This window comes from Ranitomeya imitator, chromosome 4, assembly GCF_032444005.1.
Source record: "Ranitomeya imitator isolate aRanImi1 chromosome 4, aRanImi1.pri, whole genome shotgun sequence".
NCBI lineage: Eukaryota > Metazoa > Chordata > Amphibia > Anura > Dendrobatidae > Ranitomeya > Ranitomeya imitator.
In genome coordinates this window covers 304,436,396-304,456,666 of record NC_091285.1, presented here as the reverse complement: position 1 = coordinate 304,456,666, position 20,271 = coordinate 304,436,396, and the positions used below count along the sequence as shown (strand labels likewise).

Below are 20,271 nucleotides of genomic sequence, written 5' to 3'. Positions count from 1 at the left end.
CCTCCATTCCCTTATCACTCATTTAACCCCCTCCCTTTCCCAGCCCTTTTGTTCCTTCTATACCCAGGATTAACACTTCCTCTTCTTAATCAATTTCACTGCTATCTTCACTTGTACCCGCCCTAGTCCTTTCATCTATGACTTGCCTCTGCTTCATGTCCAGCCCAAGTTTGGCTTTTTCCTTCCCTTGTCCCCGGTGGTTGAATGCGCATGCTCGGGACCTGAACTCTCCTTCTGACCTCCAGAAATGCTCAGGCATGTGGCCGCAATGCATTCCACTGCGTGTCACTGAGCGCGATCCCGGATATCCCATTTACAATAGGAGGCGGGTCCCTGCCGGCGCGCGCTATACTGATCTCTGGGGAACAAGGTGCACTGCGCACCTTTCTATTTATACCTCCCCTGAAACCTACATACCTGTCACGCCCCTGGAAGAAGCAACCTTGAAAACGTGCTCGTTGGGCGAGGTGATTGTCAACAGCAGCTACCCTCCATCGCACAGTATGACATCACCATCTTTACAGCACTAATGCTATAGCAGGCAATTACTTATAATTTTTTTGGAACATGCTAAATATTTACATACCTGTCTCCTATATGATGACTGACTGGTGCTGGTTATATGTAAAGAAGCTGCGAAGACACCATCACGTGTTTCTCAACGCAAGCAGTGAATAGCCAGGCCTTTCCCCGGGAAGGAACAACCACGGGAAGGGCAGCATCCTATGAAGGAAAGCCACCTATGCCAAGCATGGTATCCATCCACAGACAGCTGTTTCGGGGTTTTTGCCCCTCATCAGTGTGGAGTAGGAATCTGGCTATTAGGAGCAGTGCCTAGTAAAAAGGCTATAAAGGCACAGATGATTGGCCTCGGGGAGACCAAAACATCCAACACCGCGGAGACACCATCACGTGTTTCTCAACGCAGTGATTCCAGAACACTGCCCCCATCCCTTATGGGAAATATGCAGATGCATGTAAAGAAGCTGCGGAGACACCATCACGTGTTTCTCGACGCAAGCAGTGAATAGCCAGGCCTTTCCCCGGGAAGGAACAACCAGGGGAAGGGCAGCATCCTATGAAGGAAAGCCACCTATGCCAAGCATGGTATCCATCCACAGACGGCTGTTTTGGTCTCCCCGAGGCCAATCATCTGTGCCTTTATGGTGCTGGTTATATGACATATAACTTACAAGCCTGAACCCTTTCATTGTTTTCTTTGCTGGTGCCTTATCTTTACTGCTCTCCTTATAGGCAGCCTTCAATATTGCTTTTACAAAACTTTGACACATAAAGCAACAGTGTTGTGCTTACTAAGTTTATCCTCTGGCTGGTCACCCCCTTTTAGTAGGGATTAAGGGCTAACAATGGCACTGCTCAAAAAAATAAAGGGAACACTTAAATAACACATCCTAGATGTGAATAAAGGTACCGTCACACATAGCGACGCTGCAGCGATACCGACAACGATCCGGATCGCTGCAGCGTCGCTGTTTGGTCGCTGGAGAGCTGTCACACAGACCGCTCTCCAGCGACCAACGATCCCGAGGTCCCCGGTAACCAGGGTAAACATCGGGTAACTAAGCGCAGGGCCGCGCTTAGTAACCCGATGTTTACCCTGGTTACCATCCTAAAAAGTAAAAAAACAAACGCTACATACTTACCTACAGCCGTCTGTCCTCGGCGCTCTGCTTCTCTGGTCTGGCTGTGAGCGCCGGGCAGCCAGAAAGCAGAGCGGTGACGTCACCGCTCTGCTTTCCGGCTGACCGACGCTCACAGCCAGAGCAGGAGGAGAGCAGAGCACAACGCTGGAGGACAGACGGCTGTAGGTAAGTATGTAGTGTTTGTTTTTTTACTTTTAGGATGGTAACCAGGGTAAACATCGGGTTACTAAGCGCGGCCCTGCGCTTAGTTACCCGATGTTTACCCTGGTTACCAGCGAAGACATCGCTGAATCGGTGTCACACACGCCGATTCAGCGATGTCTGCGGGGAGTCCAGCGACGAAATAAAGTTCTGGACTTTCTTCCCCGACCAGCGACATCACAGCAGGGGCCTGATCGCTGCTGCCTGTCACACTGGACGATATCGCTAGCGAGGACGCTGCAACGTCACGGATCGCTAGCGATATCGTCTAGTGTGACAGTACCTTAAATGAAAAATTCTCATTGAATACTTTGTTCTGTACAAAGTTGAATGTGTTAACAACAAAATCACACAAAAATCATCAATGGAAATCAAAGTTATTAACCAATGGAGGCCTGCATTTGGAGTCACACACAAAATTGAAGTGGAATGTGATATCCTTAAAAAAAGTCAAAATGATGATCAGTATTGTGTGTGGCCTCCACGTGCCTGTATGACCTCCCTACAACTCTTGGGCATGCTCCTGATGAGTCGGCGAATGGTCTCCTGAGTGATCTCCTCCAGGCCTGGACTAAAGCATCCACCAACTCCTGGTGGTGCAACGTGGCTTTGGTGGATGGAATGAGACATGATGTCCCAGATGTGTTCAATCAGATTCAGGTCTGGGGAATGGGCGGGCCAGTCCATAGCTTCAATGCCTTCATCTTGCAGGAACTGCTAACACACCCCAGCCACATGAGGTCTGACCTTGCCCTGCATTAGCAGGAACCCAGGGCCAACCGAACCAGCATATGGTCTCACAAGGGGTCTGAGGATCTCATCTCGGTACCTAATGGCAGTCAGGCTACCTCTGGCGAGCACATGGAGGGCTGTGCGGCCCTCCAAAGAAATGCCACCCCACACCATTACTGACCCGCTGCCAAACTGGTCATGCTGAAGAATGTTGCAGGCAGCAGATAGATAGATGAGCTGCACTACCTGGGCCACTTGTGTGGGTTGTAGAGTCCATCTCATGCTACCACGAGTCTGAAAGCACAACCAACATTCAAAAGTGACCAAAACATCAGCCAGAAAGAATTGGTACTGAGATGTGGTCTGTGGTCCCCACTTGCAGAACCACTCCTTTATTGAGTGTGTCTTGATAATTGCCAATAATTTCCATGTTGTCTATTCCGTTTCACAACAGCATGTGAAATTGATTGTCAAACAGTGTTGCTTCCTTAGTGGACAGTTTGATTTCACAGAAATCAACTTACTTGGAGTTATACTCTGTTGTTTAAGTGTTCCCTTTATTTTTTTGAGCAGTGTATATGCTTGAGGACTTGCTCTATGTCTTATTGTGCACTTTATCAATTTTTGCTGCTGCTCACTTTCCCCACCAGTTGGAGGCCCTTCTGTCCTGTCTTTTTAATTCCATTTTTATATTTGTAGCTTAATAAAGATAATTATTTTATTTCTACTTTTGACCCTCATCACTTCTTGCCTACTGTATATGGTACCTACCATAATGGATTATGTTACATATATTTGCTGAAGTATTTCCTGCCTCTATAAAAATAGAGGACTATGGGATCAATTAACATTGCTATAACGTCAAAAGATTTTTATTTATACATTTTCAATTTTTTTGATTAAAGCTTTAGTTTGATTAACATTATGGAGAAGACTACACTAAATTGTTTATTATAATTCATAGCAAAAATTAATATGCCCATGCAATCATGGAATGTAAATATAGTACAGGAAAGAAAATAAACAAGTCCTAGTTAACCACAAGTGATAAAAAACTAAATTTCATTAAAGGGACTCTATCATCAAGTTTTGCCATGTAATCTGAGAGGTACATGATGTAGTGCCAAAACCCTGATTGCAGTGACAGATCAGCTACTGAACTGTTTGGAGCCATTTTGATAGAATGTTTTCTTTGCTGTTGATGAAGCAGTGCTCAGAATGCCAAGCTGTGTATAGCCCTGCCCCCTCCCTTGATTGGCAGCTTCCTGTGTACACTGTGTATTGTCAGCAAGATGCCAATCAGTGGTGGGGGTTGAGTTACACAGATTAACTAGACTGACTTGCAGGTGAGACTTAAGCTGGAGTTACACATAACGATTTCGTTAACAATATCGTTGCAACGTCACGCTTTTTGTGACGTAGCAACGATCCCGCTAACGATCTCGTTATGTGTGACAGCAACCAACGATCAGACCCCTGCTGGGAGATCGTTGGTCATTGGGGAATGATCAGGACCTTTTTTTGGTCGCTGATCACCCGCTGTCATCGCTGGATCGGCGTGTGTGAAGCCGATCCAGCGATGTGTTCACTTGTAACCAGGGTAAATATTGGGTTACTAAGCGCAAGGCCGCGTTTAGTAACCCGATATTTACCCTGGTTACCACTGTAAAAGTTAAAAAACAGTACATACTCACATTCTGATGTCTGTCACGTCCCCCGGCGTCCACAGGGTTAAAACTGCTTTCGGCAGGAGCGCTGCTAATGCACGTGCTCCGGCCGATAGCTTCCCTGCACTGACTGTGTCAGCACCGGCCGTAAAGCAGAGCACAGCGGTGACGTCACCGCTGTTACTGCTGGTGCTGACACAGTCAGTGCAGGGAAGCTATAGGCAGCAGCACGTGCATTAGCAGTGCTCTTGCCGAAAGCAGTTTTAACAATGTGGACGCCGGCGGGGGACGTGACAGACATCAGAATGTGAGTATGTAGTGTTTTTTTTTTTACTTTTACAATGGTAACCAGGGTAAATATCGGGTTACTAAGCGCGGCCCTGCACTTAGTAACCCGATGTTTACCCTGGTTACCCGGATGCTGCAGGGGGACTTCGGCATCGTTGAAGACAGTTTCAACAATGCTGAAGTCGTTCCCCTGATCGTTGGTTGCTGGAGAGAGCTGTCTGTGTGACAGCTCCCCAGCGACCACACAACGACTTACCAACAATCACGGCCAGGTCATAGTAACATAGTAACATAGTTAGTAAGGCCGAAAAAAGACATTTGTCCATCCAGTTCAGCCTATATTCCATCATAATAAATCCCCAGATCTACGTCCTTCTACAGAACCTAATAATTGTATGATACAATATTGTTCTGCTCCAGGAAGACATCCAGGCCTCTCTTGAACCCCTCGACTGAGTTCGCCATCATCAACTCCTCAGGCAAGCAATTCCAGATTCTCACTGCCCTAAGAGTAAAGAATCCTCTTCTATGTTGGTGGAAAAACCTTCTCTCCTCCAGACGCAAAGAATGCCCCCTTGTGCCCGTCACCTTCCTTGGTATAAACAGATCCTCAGCGAGATATTTGTATTGTCCCCTTATATACTTATACATGGTTATTAGATCACCCCTCAGTCGTCTTTTTTCTAGACTAAATAATCCTAATTTCGCTAATCTATCTGGGTATTGTAGATCTCCCATCCCCTTTATTAATTTTGTTGCCCTCCTTTGTACTCTCTCTAGTTCCATTATATCCTTCCTGAGCACCGGTGCCCAAAACTGGACACAGTACTCCATGTGCGGTCTAACTAGGGATTTGTACAGAGGCAGTATAATGCTCTCATCATGTGTATCCAGACCTCTTTTAATGCACCCCATGATCCTGTTTGCCTTGGCAGCTGCTGCCTGGCACTGGCTGCTCCAGGTAAGCTTATAATTAACTAGGATCCTCAAGTCCTTCTCCCTGTCAGATTTACCCAGTGGTTTCCCGTTCAGTGTGTAATGGTGATATTGATTCCTTCTTCCCATGTGTATAACCTTACATTTATCATTGTTAAACCTCATCTGCCACCTTTCAGCCCAAGTTTCCAACTTATCCAGATCCATCTGTAGCAGAATACTATCTTCTTTTGTATTAACTGCTTTACATAGTTTTGTATCATCTGCAAATATCGATATTTTACTGTGTAAACCTTCTACCAGATCATTAATGAATATGTTGAAGAGAACAGGTCCCAATACCGACCCCTGCGGTACCCCACTGGTCACAGCAACCCAGTTAGAGACTATACCATTTATAACCACCCTCTGCTTTCTATCACTAAGCCAGTTACTAACCCATTTACACACATTTTCCGCCAGACCAAGCATTCTCATTTTGTGTACCAACCTCTTGTGCGGCACGGTATCAAACGCTTTGGAAAAATCGAGATATACCACATCCAATGACTCACCGTGGTCCAGCCTATAGCTTACCTCTTCATAAAAACTGATTAGATTGGTTTGACAGGAGCGATTTCTCATAAACCCATGCTGATATGGAGTTAAACAGTTATTCTCATTGAGATAATCCAGAATAACATCCCTCAGAAACCCTTCAAATATTTTACCAACAATAGAGGTTAGACTTACTGGCCTATAATTTCCAGGTTCACTTTTAGAGCCCTTTTCGAATATTGGCACCACATTTGCTATGCGCCAGTCCTGCGGAACAGACCCCGTCGCTATAGAGTCCCTAAAAATAAGAAATAATGGTTTATCTATTACATTACTATCTATCTATCTATTACATTATTAGCGAAACCGGCTAAATAAGATTAAAATAGATAAATCTCCGGGTCCGGATGGCATACACCCACGAGTACTAAGAGAACTAAGTAATGTAATAGATAAACCATTATTTCTTATTTTTAGTGACTCTATAGCGACAGGGTCTGTTCCGCAGGACTGGCGCATAGCAAATGTGGTGCCAATATTCAAAAAGGGCTCTAAAAGTGAACCTGGAAATTATAGGCCAGTAAGTCTAACCTCTATTGTTGGTAAAATATTTGAAGGGTTTCTGAGGGATGTTATTCTGGATTATCTCAATGAGAATAACTGTTTAACTCCATATCAGCATGGGTTTATGAGAAATCGCTCCTGTCAAACCAATCTAATCAGTTTTTATGAAGAGGTAAGCTATAGGCTGGACCACGGTGAGTCATTGGACGTGGTATATCTCGATTTTTCCAAAGCGTTTGATACCGTGCCGCACAAGAGGTTGGTACACAAAATGAGAATGCTTGGTCTGGGGGAAAATGTGTGTAAATGGGTTAGTAACTGGCTTAGTGATAGAAAGCAGAGGGTGGTTATAAATGGTATAGTCTCTAACTGGGTCGCTGTGACCAGTGGGGTACCGCAGTGGTCAGTATTGGGACCTGTTCTCTTCAACATATTCATTAATGATCTGGTAGAAGGTTTACACAGTAAAATATCGATATTTGCAGATGATACAAAACTATGTAAAGCAGTTAATACAAGAGAAGATAGTATTCTGCTACAGATGGATCTGGATAAGTTGGAAACTTGGGCTGAAAGGTGGCAGATGAGGTTTAACAATGATAAATGTAAGGTTATACACATGGGAAGAGGGAATCAATATCACCATTACACACTGAACGGGAAACCACTGGGTAAATCTGACAGGGAGAAGGACTTGGGGATCCTAGTTAATGATAAACTTACCTGGAGCAGCCAGTGCCAGGCAGCAGCTGCCAAGGCAAACAGGATCATGGGGTGCATTAAAAGAGGTCTGGATACACATGATGAGAGCATTATACTGCCTCTGTACAAATCCCTAGTTAGACCGCACATGGAGTACTGTGTCCAGTTTTGGGCACCGGTGCTCAGGAAGGATATAATGGAACTAGAGAGAGTACAAAGGAGGGCAACAAAATTAATAAAGGGGATGGGAGAACTACAATACCCAGATAGATTAGCGAAATTAGGATTATTTAGTCTAGAAAAAAGACGACTGAGGGGCGATCTAATAACCATGTATAAGTATATAAGGGGACAATACAAATATCTCGCTGAGGATCTGTTTATACCAAGGAAGGTGACGGGCACAAGGGGGCATTCTTTGCGTCTGGAGGAGAGAAGGTTTTTCCACCAACATAGAAGAGGATTCTTTACTGTTAGGGCAGTGAGAATCTGGAATTGCTTGCCTGAGGAGGTGGTGATGGCGAACTCAGTCGAGGGGTTCAAGAGAGGCCTGGATGTCTTCCTGGAGCAGAACAATATTGTATCATACAATTATTAGGTTCTGTAGAAGGACGTAGATCTGGGTATTTATTATGATGGAATATAGGCTGAACTGGATGGACAAATGTCTTTTTTCGGCCTTACTAACTATGTTACTATGTTACTATGTATATTACTTAGTTCTATTAGTACTCGTGGGTGTATGCCATCCGGACCCGGAGATTTATCTATTTTAATCTTATTTAGCTGGTTTCGCACCTCTTCTTGGGTTAGATTGGTGACCCTTAATATAGGGTTTTCATTGTTTCTTGGGATTTCACCTAGCATTTCATTTTCCACCGTGAATACCGTGGAGAAGAAGGTGTTTAGTATGTTAGCTTTTTCCTCGTCATCTACAACCATTCTTTCCTCACTATTTTTTAAGGGGCCTACATTTTCAGTTTTTATTCTTTTACTATTGATATAGTTGAAGAACAGTTTGGGATTAGTTTTACTCTCCTTAGCAATGTGCTTCTCTGTTTCCTTTTTGGCAGCTTTAATTAGTTTTTTAGATAAAGTATTTTTCTCCCTATAGTTTTTTAGAGCTTCAATGGTGCCATCCTGCTTTAGTAGTGCAAATGCTTTCTTTTTACTGTTAATTGCCTGTCTTACTTCTTTGTTTAGCCACATTGGTCGTGATCGTTGGTAAGTCGTTTAGTGTAGCTAAAGCTCTAGTACTCTAGTGATAATCGCCTGCTAAAGCTATCCAAGATGTTATTAAAGTCTGACGCTCCCTTAACGTCATCAGACACAACATGCATGAATGTTTGCTTCTGTCACATTGAAAATTGAAGAATGGGAATATGACTAACAGAAAATGTTTATAGTAGAGATGAGCATCCAATTGTCATAGATTGTACAGTGGTGGTCAGTACCTGGGCCATCATATATCAGCGGTTCCAGGTGGGTCAGAGTTTGTACAGCAAACATTAACGTTAACTCTTTCTCTTCTGTAGATTGTAAGCCCTTATGGTCAACTGAATTGTCTCTCTCATTTGTAGTTTGTAAGCTCTTATGGTCAGTGGGGTCCTCTAATTCACCTGTTTATCCTCTAATTCACCTGTTTAGTGTAAGTTCTTCTGATCAGTGAAGTTCTCTCTCTCTCTTCTGTAGAGTGTAAGCTACTATGGTCAGTGGGGTGCTCTCTTTCCTTTAAAGGTTAAGTTCTTATGGTCAATGAGGTCCTTTTTCTCTTTCGCTTGTAAAGTGTAAGCTCTTATGGTCAGTTGGGTTTTCCCACTCGCTCTATCTTTTTCCTCTAAAGTGTAAGCTCTAATGATCATACAAGTTTGCCAAGTATTGAGATCCTCCTGAATTTATTAGCTGCAAATCAATGTTTACCCCTACTTTTGAGGAATGCTGCATATGACATGCATTGGTTGGCAATCATTAACCCCTTTCTGACATCGGACGTACTATCCCGTCCATGTGGGGTGGGCCCCTATGACCATGGACGGGATAGTACGTCCAGCGCGATCGGCGGCGCTCACGGGGGGAGCGCCGCCGATCGCGGCCGGGTGTCAGCTGCCTATCGCAGCTGACATCCGGCACTATGTGCCAGGAGCGGTCACGGACCGCCCCCGGCACATTAACCCCTGGCACACCGCGATCAAAGATGATCGCGATGTGCCGGCGGTGCAGGGAAGCACCGCGCAGGGAGGTGGCTCCCTGCGGGCTTCCCTGAGCCCCCCGCAGCAACGCGATGTGATCGCGTTGCTGCGAGGGTCTTACCTCCCTCCCTCCCTGCTCGAGCCCCGGATCCAAGATGGCCGCGGATCCGGGTCCTGCAGGGAGGGAGGTGGCTTCACAGAGCCTGCTCAGAGCAGGCACTGTGAAGGCTGCAGCGCTGCATGTCAGATCAGTGATCTGACAGAGTGCTGTGCAAACTGTCAGATCACTGATCTGTGATGTCCCCCCCTGGGACAATGTAAAAAAGTAAAAAAAAAAATTTTCAAATGTGTAAAAAAAAATAAAAAAAAATATTCCAAAATAATGAAAAAATAAAAAAAATTATTCCCATAAATACATTTCTTTATCTAAATAAAAAAAAAAACAATAAAAGTACACATATTTAGTATCGCCGCGTCCGTAACGACCCGACCTATAAAACTGGCCCACTAGTTAACCCCTTCAGTAAACACCGTAAGAAAAAAAAAAAAAACGAGGCAAAAAACAACGCTTTCTTATCATACCGCCGAACAAAAAGTGGAATAACACGCGATCAAAAAGACAGATATAAATAACCATGGTACCGCTGAAAACATCATCTTGTCCCGCAAAAAACGAGCCACCATACAGCATCATCAGCAAAAAAATAAAAAGTTATAGTCCTGAGAATAAAGCGATGCCAAAATAATTATTTTTTCTATAAAATAGTTTTTATCGTATAAAAGCGCCAAAACATAAAAAAATGATATAAATGAGGTGTTGCTGTAATCGTACTGACCCGAAGAATAAAACTGCTTTATTAATTTTACCAAACGCGGAACGGTATAAACGCCTCCCCCAAAAGAAATTCATGAATAGCTGGTTTTTGGTCATTCTGCCTCACAAAAATCGGAATAAAAAGCGATCAAAAAATGTCACGTGCCCGAAAATGTTACCAATAAAAACATCAACTCGTCCCGCAAAAAAAAAAGACCTCACATGACTCTGTGGACCAAAATATAGAAAAATTATAGCTCTCAAAATGTGGTAACGCAAAAAATATTTTTTGCAATAAAAAGCGTCTTTCAGTGTGTGACGGCTGCCAATCATAAAAATCCGCTATAAAAGTAAATCAAACCCCCCTTCTTCACCCCCTTAGTTAGGGAAAAATTAAAAAAATGTATTTATTTCCATTTTCCCATTAGGGCTAGGGTTAGAGTTAGGGCTAGGGTTAGGGCTAGGGCTAGGGTTAGGGTTAAGGCTAGGGTTAGGGCTAGGGTTATGGCTAGGGTTAGGGCTAGGGTTAGGGTTAGGGTTAGGGTTAGGGCTAGGGTTAGGGTTAGGGCTAGGGTTAGGGTTAGGGCTAGGGTTAGGGCTAGGGCTAGGGTTAGGGCTAGGGTTAGGGCTAGGGTTAGGGCTAGGGTTAGGGTTAGGGCTACAGTTTGGGTTGGGGCTAAAGTTACAGTTAGGGTTTAGATTACATTTACGGTTGGGAATAGGGTTGGGATTAGGGTTAGGGGTGTGTCTGGGTTAGAGGTGTGGTTAGGGTTACTGTTGGGATTAGGGTTAGGGATGTGTTTGGATTAGGGTTTCAGTTATAATTGTGGGGTTTCCACTGTTTAGGCACATCAGGGGCTCTCCAAACGCGACATGGCGTCCGATCTCAATTCCAGCCAATTCTGCGTTGAAAAAGTAAAACAGTGCTTCTTCCCTTCCGAGCTCTTCTGTGTGCCCAAACAGGGGTTTACCCCAACATATGGGGTATCAGCGTACTCAGGACAAATAGGACAACAACTTTTGGGGTCCAATTTCTCCTGTTACCCTTGGGAAAATACAAAACTCGGGGCTAATACATATTTTTTGTGGGAAAAAAAAGATTTTTTATTTTCACGGCTCTGCGTTATAAACTGTAGTGAAACACTTGGGGGTTCAAAGTTCTCACAACACATCTAGATTAGTTCCCTGGGGGGTCTAGTTTCCAATATGGGGTCACTTGTGGGGGGGTTTCTACTGTTTAGGTACATTAGGGGTTCTGCAAACGCAATGTGACGTCTGCAGACCATTCCATCTAAGTCTGCATTCCAAATGGCGCTCCTTCCCTTCCGAGCTCTGCCATGCGCTCAAACGGTGGTTTCCCCCAACATACGGGGTATCAGCGTACTCAGGACAAATTGGACAACAACTTTTGGGGTCGAATTTCTCCTCTTATGCTCGGGAAAATACAAAACTGGGGGCTAACAAATATTTTTGGGGGGAAAGATTTTTTTTTTTTAATTTTCACGGCTCTGCGTTACAAACTGTAGTGAAACACTTGGGGGTTCAAAGCTATCACAACACATCTAGATGAGTTCCTTAGGGGGTCTAGTTTCCAAAATGGTGTCATTTGTGGGAGGTTTCTACTGTTTAGGTACATTAGGGGCTCTGCAAATGCAATGTGACACCTGCAGACCATTCCATCTAAGTCCTCATTCCAAATGGAGCTCCTTCCCTTCCGAGCCCTCCCATGCGCCCAAACAGTGGTTCCCCCCCACATATGGGGTATCAGCGCACTCAGGACAAATTGGACAACAAATTGTGGGGTCGAATTTCTCCTGTTACCCTCGGGAAAATACAAAACTGGGGGCTAAAAAATATTTTTTGTGGGAAAAAATTTTTGTTTTATTTTTACGGCTCTTCATTATAAACTTCTGTGAAGCCCTTGGTGGGTCAAAGCGCTCAGCACACATCTAGATAAGTTCCTTAGGGGGTCTACTTTCCAAAATGGTGTCATTTGTGGGGGGTTTGAATGTTTAGGCACATCAGTGGCTCTCCAAACGCAACATGGCGTCCCATCTCAATTCCTGTCAATTTTGCATTGAAAAGTCAAACGGCGCTCCTTCCCTTCCGAGCTCTCCCATCCGCCCAAACAGTGGTTTACCCCCACATATGGGCTATCAGCGTACTCAGGACAAATTGTACAACAACTTTTGGGGTCCAATTTCTTCTCTTACCCTTGGGAAAATAAGAAATTGGGGGCGAAAAGATAATTTTTGTGAAAAAATATGATTTTTTATTTTTACGGTTCTACATTATAAACTTCTGTGAAGCACTTGGTGGGTCAAAGTGCTCACCACACCTCTAGATAAGTTCCTTAGGGGGTCTACTTTCCAAAATGGTGTCACTTGTGGGGGGTTTCAATGTTTAGCCACATCAGGGGCTCTCCAAACGAAACATGGCGTCCCATCTCAATTCCAGTCAATTTTGCATTGAAAAGTCAAATGGCATTCCTTTGCTTCCGAGCTCTGCCATGCGCCCAAACAGTGGTTTACCCCCACATGTGGGGTATTGGCATACTCAGGACAAATTGTACAACAATGTTTGGGGTCCATTTTCTCCTGTTACCCTTGGTAAAATAAAACAAATTGGAGCTGAATTAAATTTTTTGTGAAAAAAAGTTAAATGTTCATTTTTATTTAAACATTCAAAAAATTCCTGTGAAGCACCAGAAGGGTTAATAAACTTCTTGAATATGGTTTTGAGAACCTTGAGGGGTGCAGTTTTTAGAATGGTGTCACACTTGGGTATTTTCTATCATATAGACCCCTCAAAATGACTTCAAATGAGATGTGGTCCCTAAAATAAAATGGTGTTGTAGAAATGAGAAATTGCTGGTCAACTTTTAACCCTTATAACTCCCTAACAAAAAAAAATTTTGGTTCCAAAATTGTGCTGATGTAAAGTAGACATGTGGGAAATGTTACTTATTAATTTTTTTTGTGTGACATATCTCTGTGATTTAATTGCATAAAAATTCAAAGTTGGAAAATTGCGAAATTTTCATAATTTTCGCCAAATTTCCGTTTTTTTCACAAATAAACGCAGGTACTATCAAAGAATTTTTACCATTGTCATGAAGTACAATATGTCACGAGAAAACAATGTCAGAATCACCAGGATCCATTGAAGCGTTCCAGAGTTATAACCTCATAAAGGGACAGTGGTCAGAATTGTAAAAATTGGCCCGGTCATTAACGTGCAAACCACCCTTGGGGGTAAAGGGGTTAATAAGACAAATGAGAAAAATGCCTGCAGACAATTAGCTAGTTTTTAGCTATCAGAAGATTTAGCATTTTTTCACTCTCTATAATCTCTTGAAAGTTTTACATATGATTGGTTGTCATTGATGATTACATGAAGCACATTTTCACAATTACATATACATTAGCAGCAATTAACAAGCATATTAATATCAATAAATATTTATTTATCTGCATACACATGGATCGGGTTTATGGATTTTCATTAATTGGCTGTTCATCTCTTTTTGCACAGCAAAGAAAATGAAGATTTGGATGAATTTGAGGGAGAAAATCCTGAAACAACAGGTGATATTTGAATGAAATATTTCACCAATACTAATCACATACCTAGCTTTAATATGTTCTTTGTCTTTTTAACTGAAGCCATTTTTAAAAAATATATTTCTGTTCCAGAGAAATATATTCCCAGAATAATTTGTCCACATGATGATTTTTCTGAAGACAACAATCATGAAGTAAGAGAAGATAAAAGTAAAGAAAAGAACAATGAGGACGAAAGTGATGAGCAATTGTTTGTAAGTCTTTTTTTGGGAGATATTGAATCTGTCAATGTTCTTGTTTTAATTCTAACAAATTGGGGTAATTTACTTTTCTTTCATATACATGTAGTTTTGAAAAGATAAAGATAGTATGCTTTTTACCGCATTCCATTCTTTGTTGGAAAGGTATTTCATTGTCATTTCATTTTGTACACTTGGATTCTTTTTACATCTTTACAAAGCATTGGCTTTATTGTGTGGGCTAGAATATGCACGTTTAAATATATTCTTCCTATTTATCATGTTTAATAGGAAATGGATCTATTGTTCACTTTATATTTTTATTCACACTGGGGATAATTGTGTTTTTAGCTTCAGTTCATATTTTTGTTCAATTCCTTGTTAATTACCGTTTATTTTTATTCTATTTTGCTGTTTTTCAGTACTAGTGATTGAAATGTTAAAGGGAAACTAACGTAAAATTAGCTTATTTCCTTTTATTGTATAGTGTATGCTACAAAAGATCTTTATTATGGGTTTCAAAAAGAGCGCTTGCAAAGGTTGATTATAGTAGGAACACATGTCCTCCTACTCTCCCCTTCATCCAGCAGAGAATCCATAGCAGCCTGTGCTCTGGGCATGAATGGTTACTCAAGTCTGCATTTACATTGTATTGTGTTTTCAGAAAGGTAAAATGCTGCTTAAGAAATACCACACAAATGATGAAATGAAAAATGGTATTAAATGAATCAAAGTTATTCACTACAGACAGATAGATAGATAGATAGATAGATAGATAGATAGATAGATAGATAGATAGATAGATAGATAGATAGATAGATAGATAGATAGAAGAAAACATGGAACAGCACCGTATAGAAGAATTCAGGGTGCAGGGCCCTCCAAACAAATATTAATTTGTATAAATAAGAAAAAAGAAAAAAGGAGGCAGCACTCCAATAAATTATGAAAAAAGTGGACTTTGTTAACCCATATGGCGTGCAATGTTTCAGCTGTGACCAGCCTTTCTCAAGCCTGCTTGAGAAACATATATGGGCTAATAAACCATATGGGCTAATAAAGTACGCTGTTTGCATCATTTATTGGAGTGATGCCTCCTTTTTTCTTTTTTATTATTTATAAAAATAGATCTATAGATACATAGATCGATAGATAGATAGATAGATAGATAGATAGATAGATAGATTTGGGATAGATAGATAGATAGATAGATAGATAGATAGATAGATAGATAGATAGATAGATAGATAGATAGACAGAAAGATAATAGATAGATAGATAGATTTGGGATAGATAGATAGATAGATAGATAGACAGAAAGATAATAGATAGATAGATAGATAGATTTGGGATAGATAGATAGATAGACAGAAAGATAATAGATAGATAGATAGATCGATAGATATAGTAGATAGATAGATAGATAGATAGATAGATAGATAGATTTGGGATAGATAGATAGATAGACAGAAAGATAATAGGTAGATAGATCGATAGATAGATAGATAGATAGATAGATAGATAGATAGATTTGGGATAGATAGATAGACAGAAAGATAATAGATAGCTAGATCGATAGATGGATAGATAGATAGATTTGGGATAGATAGATAGACAGAAAGATAATAGATAGATAGATCGATAGATAGATAAATAGATGAGATATACAGTTAGGGCCAGAAATATTTGGACAGTGACACAAGTTTTGTTATTTTAGCTGTTTACAAAAACATGTTCAGAAATACAATTATATATATAATATGGGCTGAAAGTGCACACTCCCAGCTGCAATATGATAGTTTCCACATCCAAATCGGAGAAAGGGTTTAGGAATCATAGCTCTGTAATGCATAGCGTCCTCTTTTTCAAGGGACCAAAAGTAATTGGACAATGGACTCTAAGGGCTGCAATTAACTCTGAAGGCGTCTCCCTCGTTAACCTGTAATCAATGAAGTAGTTAAAAGGTCAGGGGTGGATTCCAGGTGTGTGGTTTTGCATTTGGAAGCTGTTGCTGTGAGCAGACAACATGCGGTCAAAGGAACTCTCAATTGAGGTGAAGCAGAACATCCTGAGGCTGAAAAAAAAGAAAAAATCCATCAGAGAGATAGCAGACATGCTTGGAGTAGCAAAATCAACAGTTGGGTACATTCTGAGAAAAAAGGAATTGACTGGTGAGCTTGGGAACTCAAAAAGGCCTGGGCGTCCACGGATGACAACAGTGGTGGATGATCGCCGCATACTTAATTTGGTGAAGAAGAACCCGTTCACAACATCAACTGAAGTCCAGAACACTCTCAGTGAAGTAGGTGTATCTGTCTCTAAGTCAACAGTAAAGAGAAGACTCCATGACAGTAAATACAAAGGGTTCACATCTAGATGCAAACCATTCATCAATACCAAAAATAGACAGGCCAGAGTTAAATTTGCAGAAAAACACCTCAAGAAGCCAGCTCAGTTCTGGAAAAGTATTCTATGGACAGATGAGACAAAGATCAACCTGTACCAGAATGAGGGGAAGAAAAAAGTTTGGAGAAGAAAGGGAACGGCACATGATCCAAGGCACACCACATCCTCTGTAAAACATGGTGGAGGCAACGTGATGGCATGGGCATGCATGGCTTTCAATGGCACTGGGTCACTTGTGTTTATTGATGACATAAGAGCAGACAAGAGTAGCCGGATGAATTCTGAAGTGTACCGGGATATACTTTCAGCCCAGATTCAGCCAAATGCTGCAAAGTTGATTGGACGGCGCTTCATAGTACAGATGGACAATGACCCCAAGCATACAGCCAAAGCTACCCAGGAGTTCATGAGTGCCAAAAAGTGGAACATTCTGCAATGGCCAAGTCAATCTCCAGATCTAAACCCAATTGAGCATGCATTTCACTTGCTCAAATCCAGACTTAAGACGGAAAGACCCACAAACAAGCAAGACCTGAAGGCTGCGGCTGTAAAGGCCTGGCAAAGCATTAAGAAGGAGGAAACCCAGCGTTTGGTGATGTCCATGGGTTCCAGACTTAAGGCAGTGATTGCCTCCAAAGGATTTGCAACAAAATATTGAAAATAAAAATATTTTGTTTGGGTTATGTTTATTTGTCCAATTACTTTTGACCTCCTAAAATGTGGAGTGTTTGTAAAGAAATGTGTAGAATTCCTACATTTTCTATCAGATATTTTTGTTCAACCCTTCAAATTAAACGTTACAATCTGCACTTGAATTCTGTTGTAGAGGTTTCATTTCAAATCCAATGTGGTGGCATGCAGAGCCCAACTCGCGAAAATTGTGTCACTGTCCAAATATTTCTGGCCCTAACTGTATAATAGGTAGATAGATAGATAGATGATAATGCATGTAAAACGCTGCAGAATATGTTAAGTGCTAAATAAGCAATGCATAATAATTAAGTAAATAAAAACAACCATATAGACAGTATATAATTATCCAATCTACAATGACAAAAACAATTGTCTTGAGAACTGTACAAAAAGTACACATTTAAGCCAAAAAAATTAGCAAAACTATACTGCAATAGAGTACCGTATTTTTCGGACTACAAGACGCACTTTTTCCCCCCCAAAAAAGGGGGGAAAATGGGGGGTGCGTCTAATAGTCGCAATGCAGGCTTACCGTGGCGGCAGAGGTCCGGTGGCAGAGGTGCAGTGGCAGAGGTGCGGCGGCAGAGGTGTGGGGGCAGAAGAGGCGCAGTAAGCGGGGTCCCTTTCTCCGGTGAGGTGATGCAGCAGCCCGGTATGCAGCAGAGCCGGGTGAATCCTGTTGTTATCGGTGGGCGCGGCCATTTTCCTGAGGCCGCGCATGCACAGATGAAGCGCTCTGCTTCCTGGGGCTTCAGGAAAATGGCCGCGGGAGGCCGCGCATGCGCAGATGGAGATTGCGGCGGCCATTTTCCTGAAGCCCCGGGAAGCAGAGCGCTCCATCTGCGCACGCGTGGCCTCAGGAAGATGGCCGCGCCCACCGATAACAACAGGATTCACCCGGCTCTGCTGCATACGAGGCTGCTGCATCACCATACCGGGGAAAGGGACCCCGCTTACTGCGCCTCCTCTGCCGCTGCACCTCTGCCACCGCACCTCTGTCGCTGCACCTCTGCCACTGGACCTCTGCCTGCACGGTAAGCCTGGGACCCCTCTCACTGCACCTCCTGATCCCAGCACCTCCTGATCCCAGCACCTCCTGATCCCAGCACCTCCTGATCCCAGCACCTTCTCATCCCAGCACCTCCTCATCCCAGCACCTCCTCATCCCAGCACCTCCTGATCCCAGCACCTCCTGATCCCAGCACCTCCTGATCCCAGCACCTTCTCATCCCAGCACCTCCTGATCCCAGCACCTCCTGATCCCAGCACCTCCTGATCCCAGCACCTCCTGATCCCAGCACCTCCTCATCCCAGCACCTCCTCATCCCAGCATCACCCCACCTCTGCCGACACCTTGCCTCCTGTGACCCTGCTCTGCCACCGCCAGCCCTCAGGTAAGATACTGTAAATTCGGACAATAAGACGGACCCCCATCTTATAAAAAATCTTTTTTTCTGCAATTTTCACCCCAAATTTGGGGTGCGTCTTATGGTCCGGTGCGTCTTATAGTCCGAAAAATACGGCACTTTATGTACAATACAATGAAGCGATGTTGCTACATACATTACCCCAATATTAACCACTTTACACCCACAACCTGAAATGAATGGAATTATGACACGATCCTTACTCCACAAAGCTGTTAATGCATGCAATGTGCCTGACAGCCAATAGAGGGGTCACACTGACAGTCAGATTCTGCACCGTAACAGGAAAGTAAAACATTCACTCCCTGTTTCTAAAAAGTGCACATGTTGAGAGCAGTGTTCCAACTGCATAAGTGTTGTGTCTACATTCACACTTTTGTTAGGGAACCCTGTGACATCAGTAATGAGAAAAGGAATTGCCCGTTCAGATAGGGCTTGGAGGCATGCAGAGAAGACATGACTTGTGCAGTCTTTGCCTGTCTGCTTATACAGATAACAGCAATCAAGTCATCAAATCCACTAATTTTGTTAATTGATAAATACAGCAAAACAATTGAAAGAAAAATAGAAAATGAAATACGCAAAAGGCCCACACCTCCAAAATAAAGTGACTCAAGTGTGCCCTCTTCCTCATACCCCCTCCATCCTCACGCTGCTCCCAACCCAAAAAAGAGGGGTGTAGAAAACACAAACACATATCTTCACCTAAATCCTTAATTTAGTGACCATAAACATTAGATTAATATTGTCTGAATCTGCCAATCTGGTGAGAATGGCCAACCATCTAATATATACCATTTGCTCGATAATGCTCATTTTCAGATGCTGGGAAAAAAGGATCGAATATGACTAGAGTTTGGGGGTTCTTTTGACAATTTAACTCACCAGCTTTACTGAGTTTCCCACAAAATTTTAATTGCAATGCTGAAAATTCTCTAATTGACCAGAAAATACACATATTACACTCTGAGTTCTAATGGACTGTAATTGATCCGTTTTAAGCTCTTTAATGAAAACACAGCCTAATTAACGTCAATGCGACCTCAACATATCTAGGTAGGGAAAGCAGATGGTAACCAGTGGTAACCAACAGCGATATTTGGGTGGCATGTTCGGGTCTAATATTGGACTTGCAAGGAAGTATGCATTTTTACATATCACATGCTTTGTGAGGTGGGCCGTTTTGCTTAAATTTGTGGATTACGGACATTTTTCTTTTGGCTTTAAAAATGAAAAAAATATATCTTTCCTTTCTAACTATGCAGGAAGCACACTTACTGTAACACACAAGTCTTGGTTTCAGGATTTTAGTTTTAGTTAGCAAAGTTAGCACTCGTGTGGTTTATTGTTGCCTTCCTTGTTTGCAGTGTGAAGAATAAAGAAAGCCTGATGTTAAAGTGCTGTTACTGTAGTTTATGTCTGATCAATTGATTGACTGTCACACTGAGTCACTATTCAGGTACAGAATTTCCCTGTACAACTTGAATCTTTGGATTGCCACTCCCATTTTCAATGTGATTCAGCACTAAAATAGTACTCCACAATCCCTATGGGGAATGAGCTGTGCTATCCCTTTATTGGAAAAGCTTAAAATGCTTGGCAAGCCCTTATCTTTTATACCAGCTGTTATAGTCCACCCACCCTGCAAG

At 42.4% G+C, this 20,271-nt stretch overlaps 1 protein-coding gene across 1 annotated transcript in view; it reads left to right on the top strand.

Moving 5' to 3' along the window:
- PPP1R3A (protein phosphatase 1 regulatory subunit 3A) overlaps positions 1-20,271 on the top strand; it is a 316,486-nt gene that overhangs the window by 216,924 nt on the left and 79,291 nt on the right. Inside the window, exons 2-3 of the mRNA XM_069764817.1 lie at positions 13,829-13,881; positions 13,990-14,111. Coding sequence (XP_069620918.1) covers positions 13,829-13,881; positions 13,990-14,111 — 175 coding nt within the window. The remainder of the gene's footprint in view (positions 1-13,828; positions 13,882-13,989; positions 14,112-20,271) is intronic.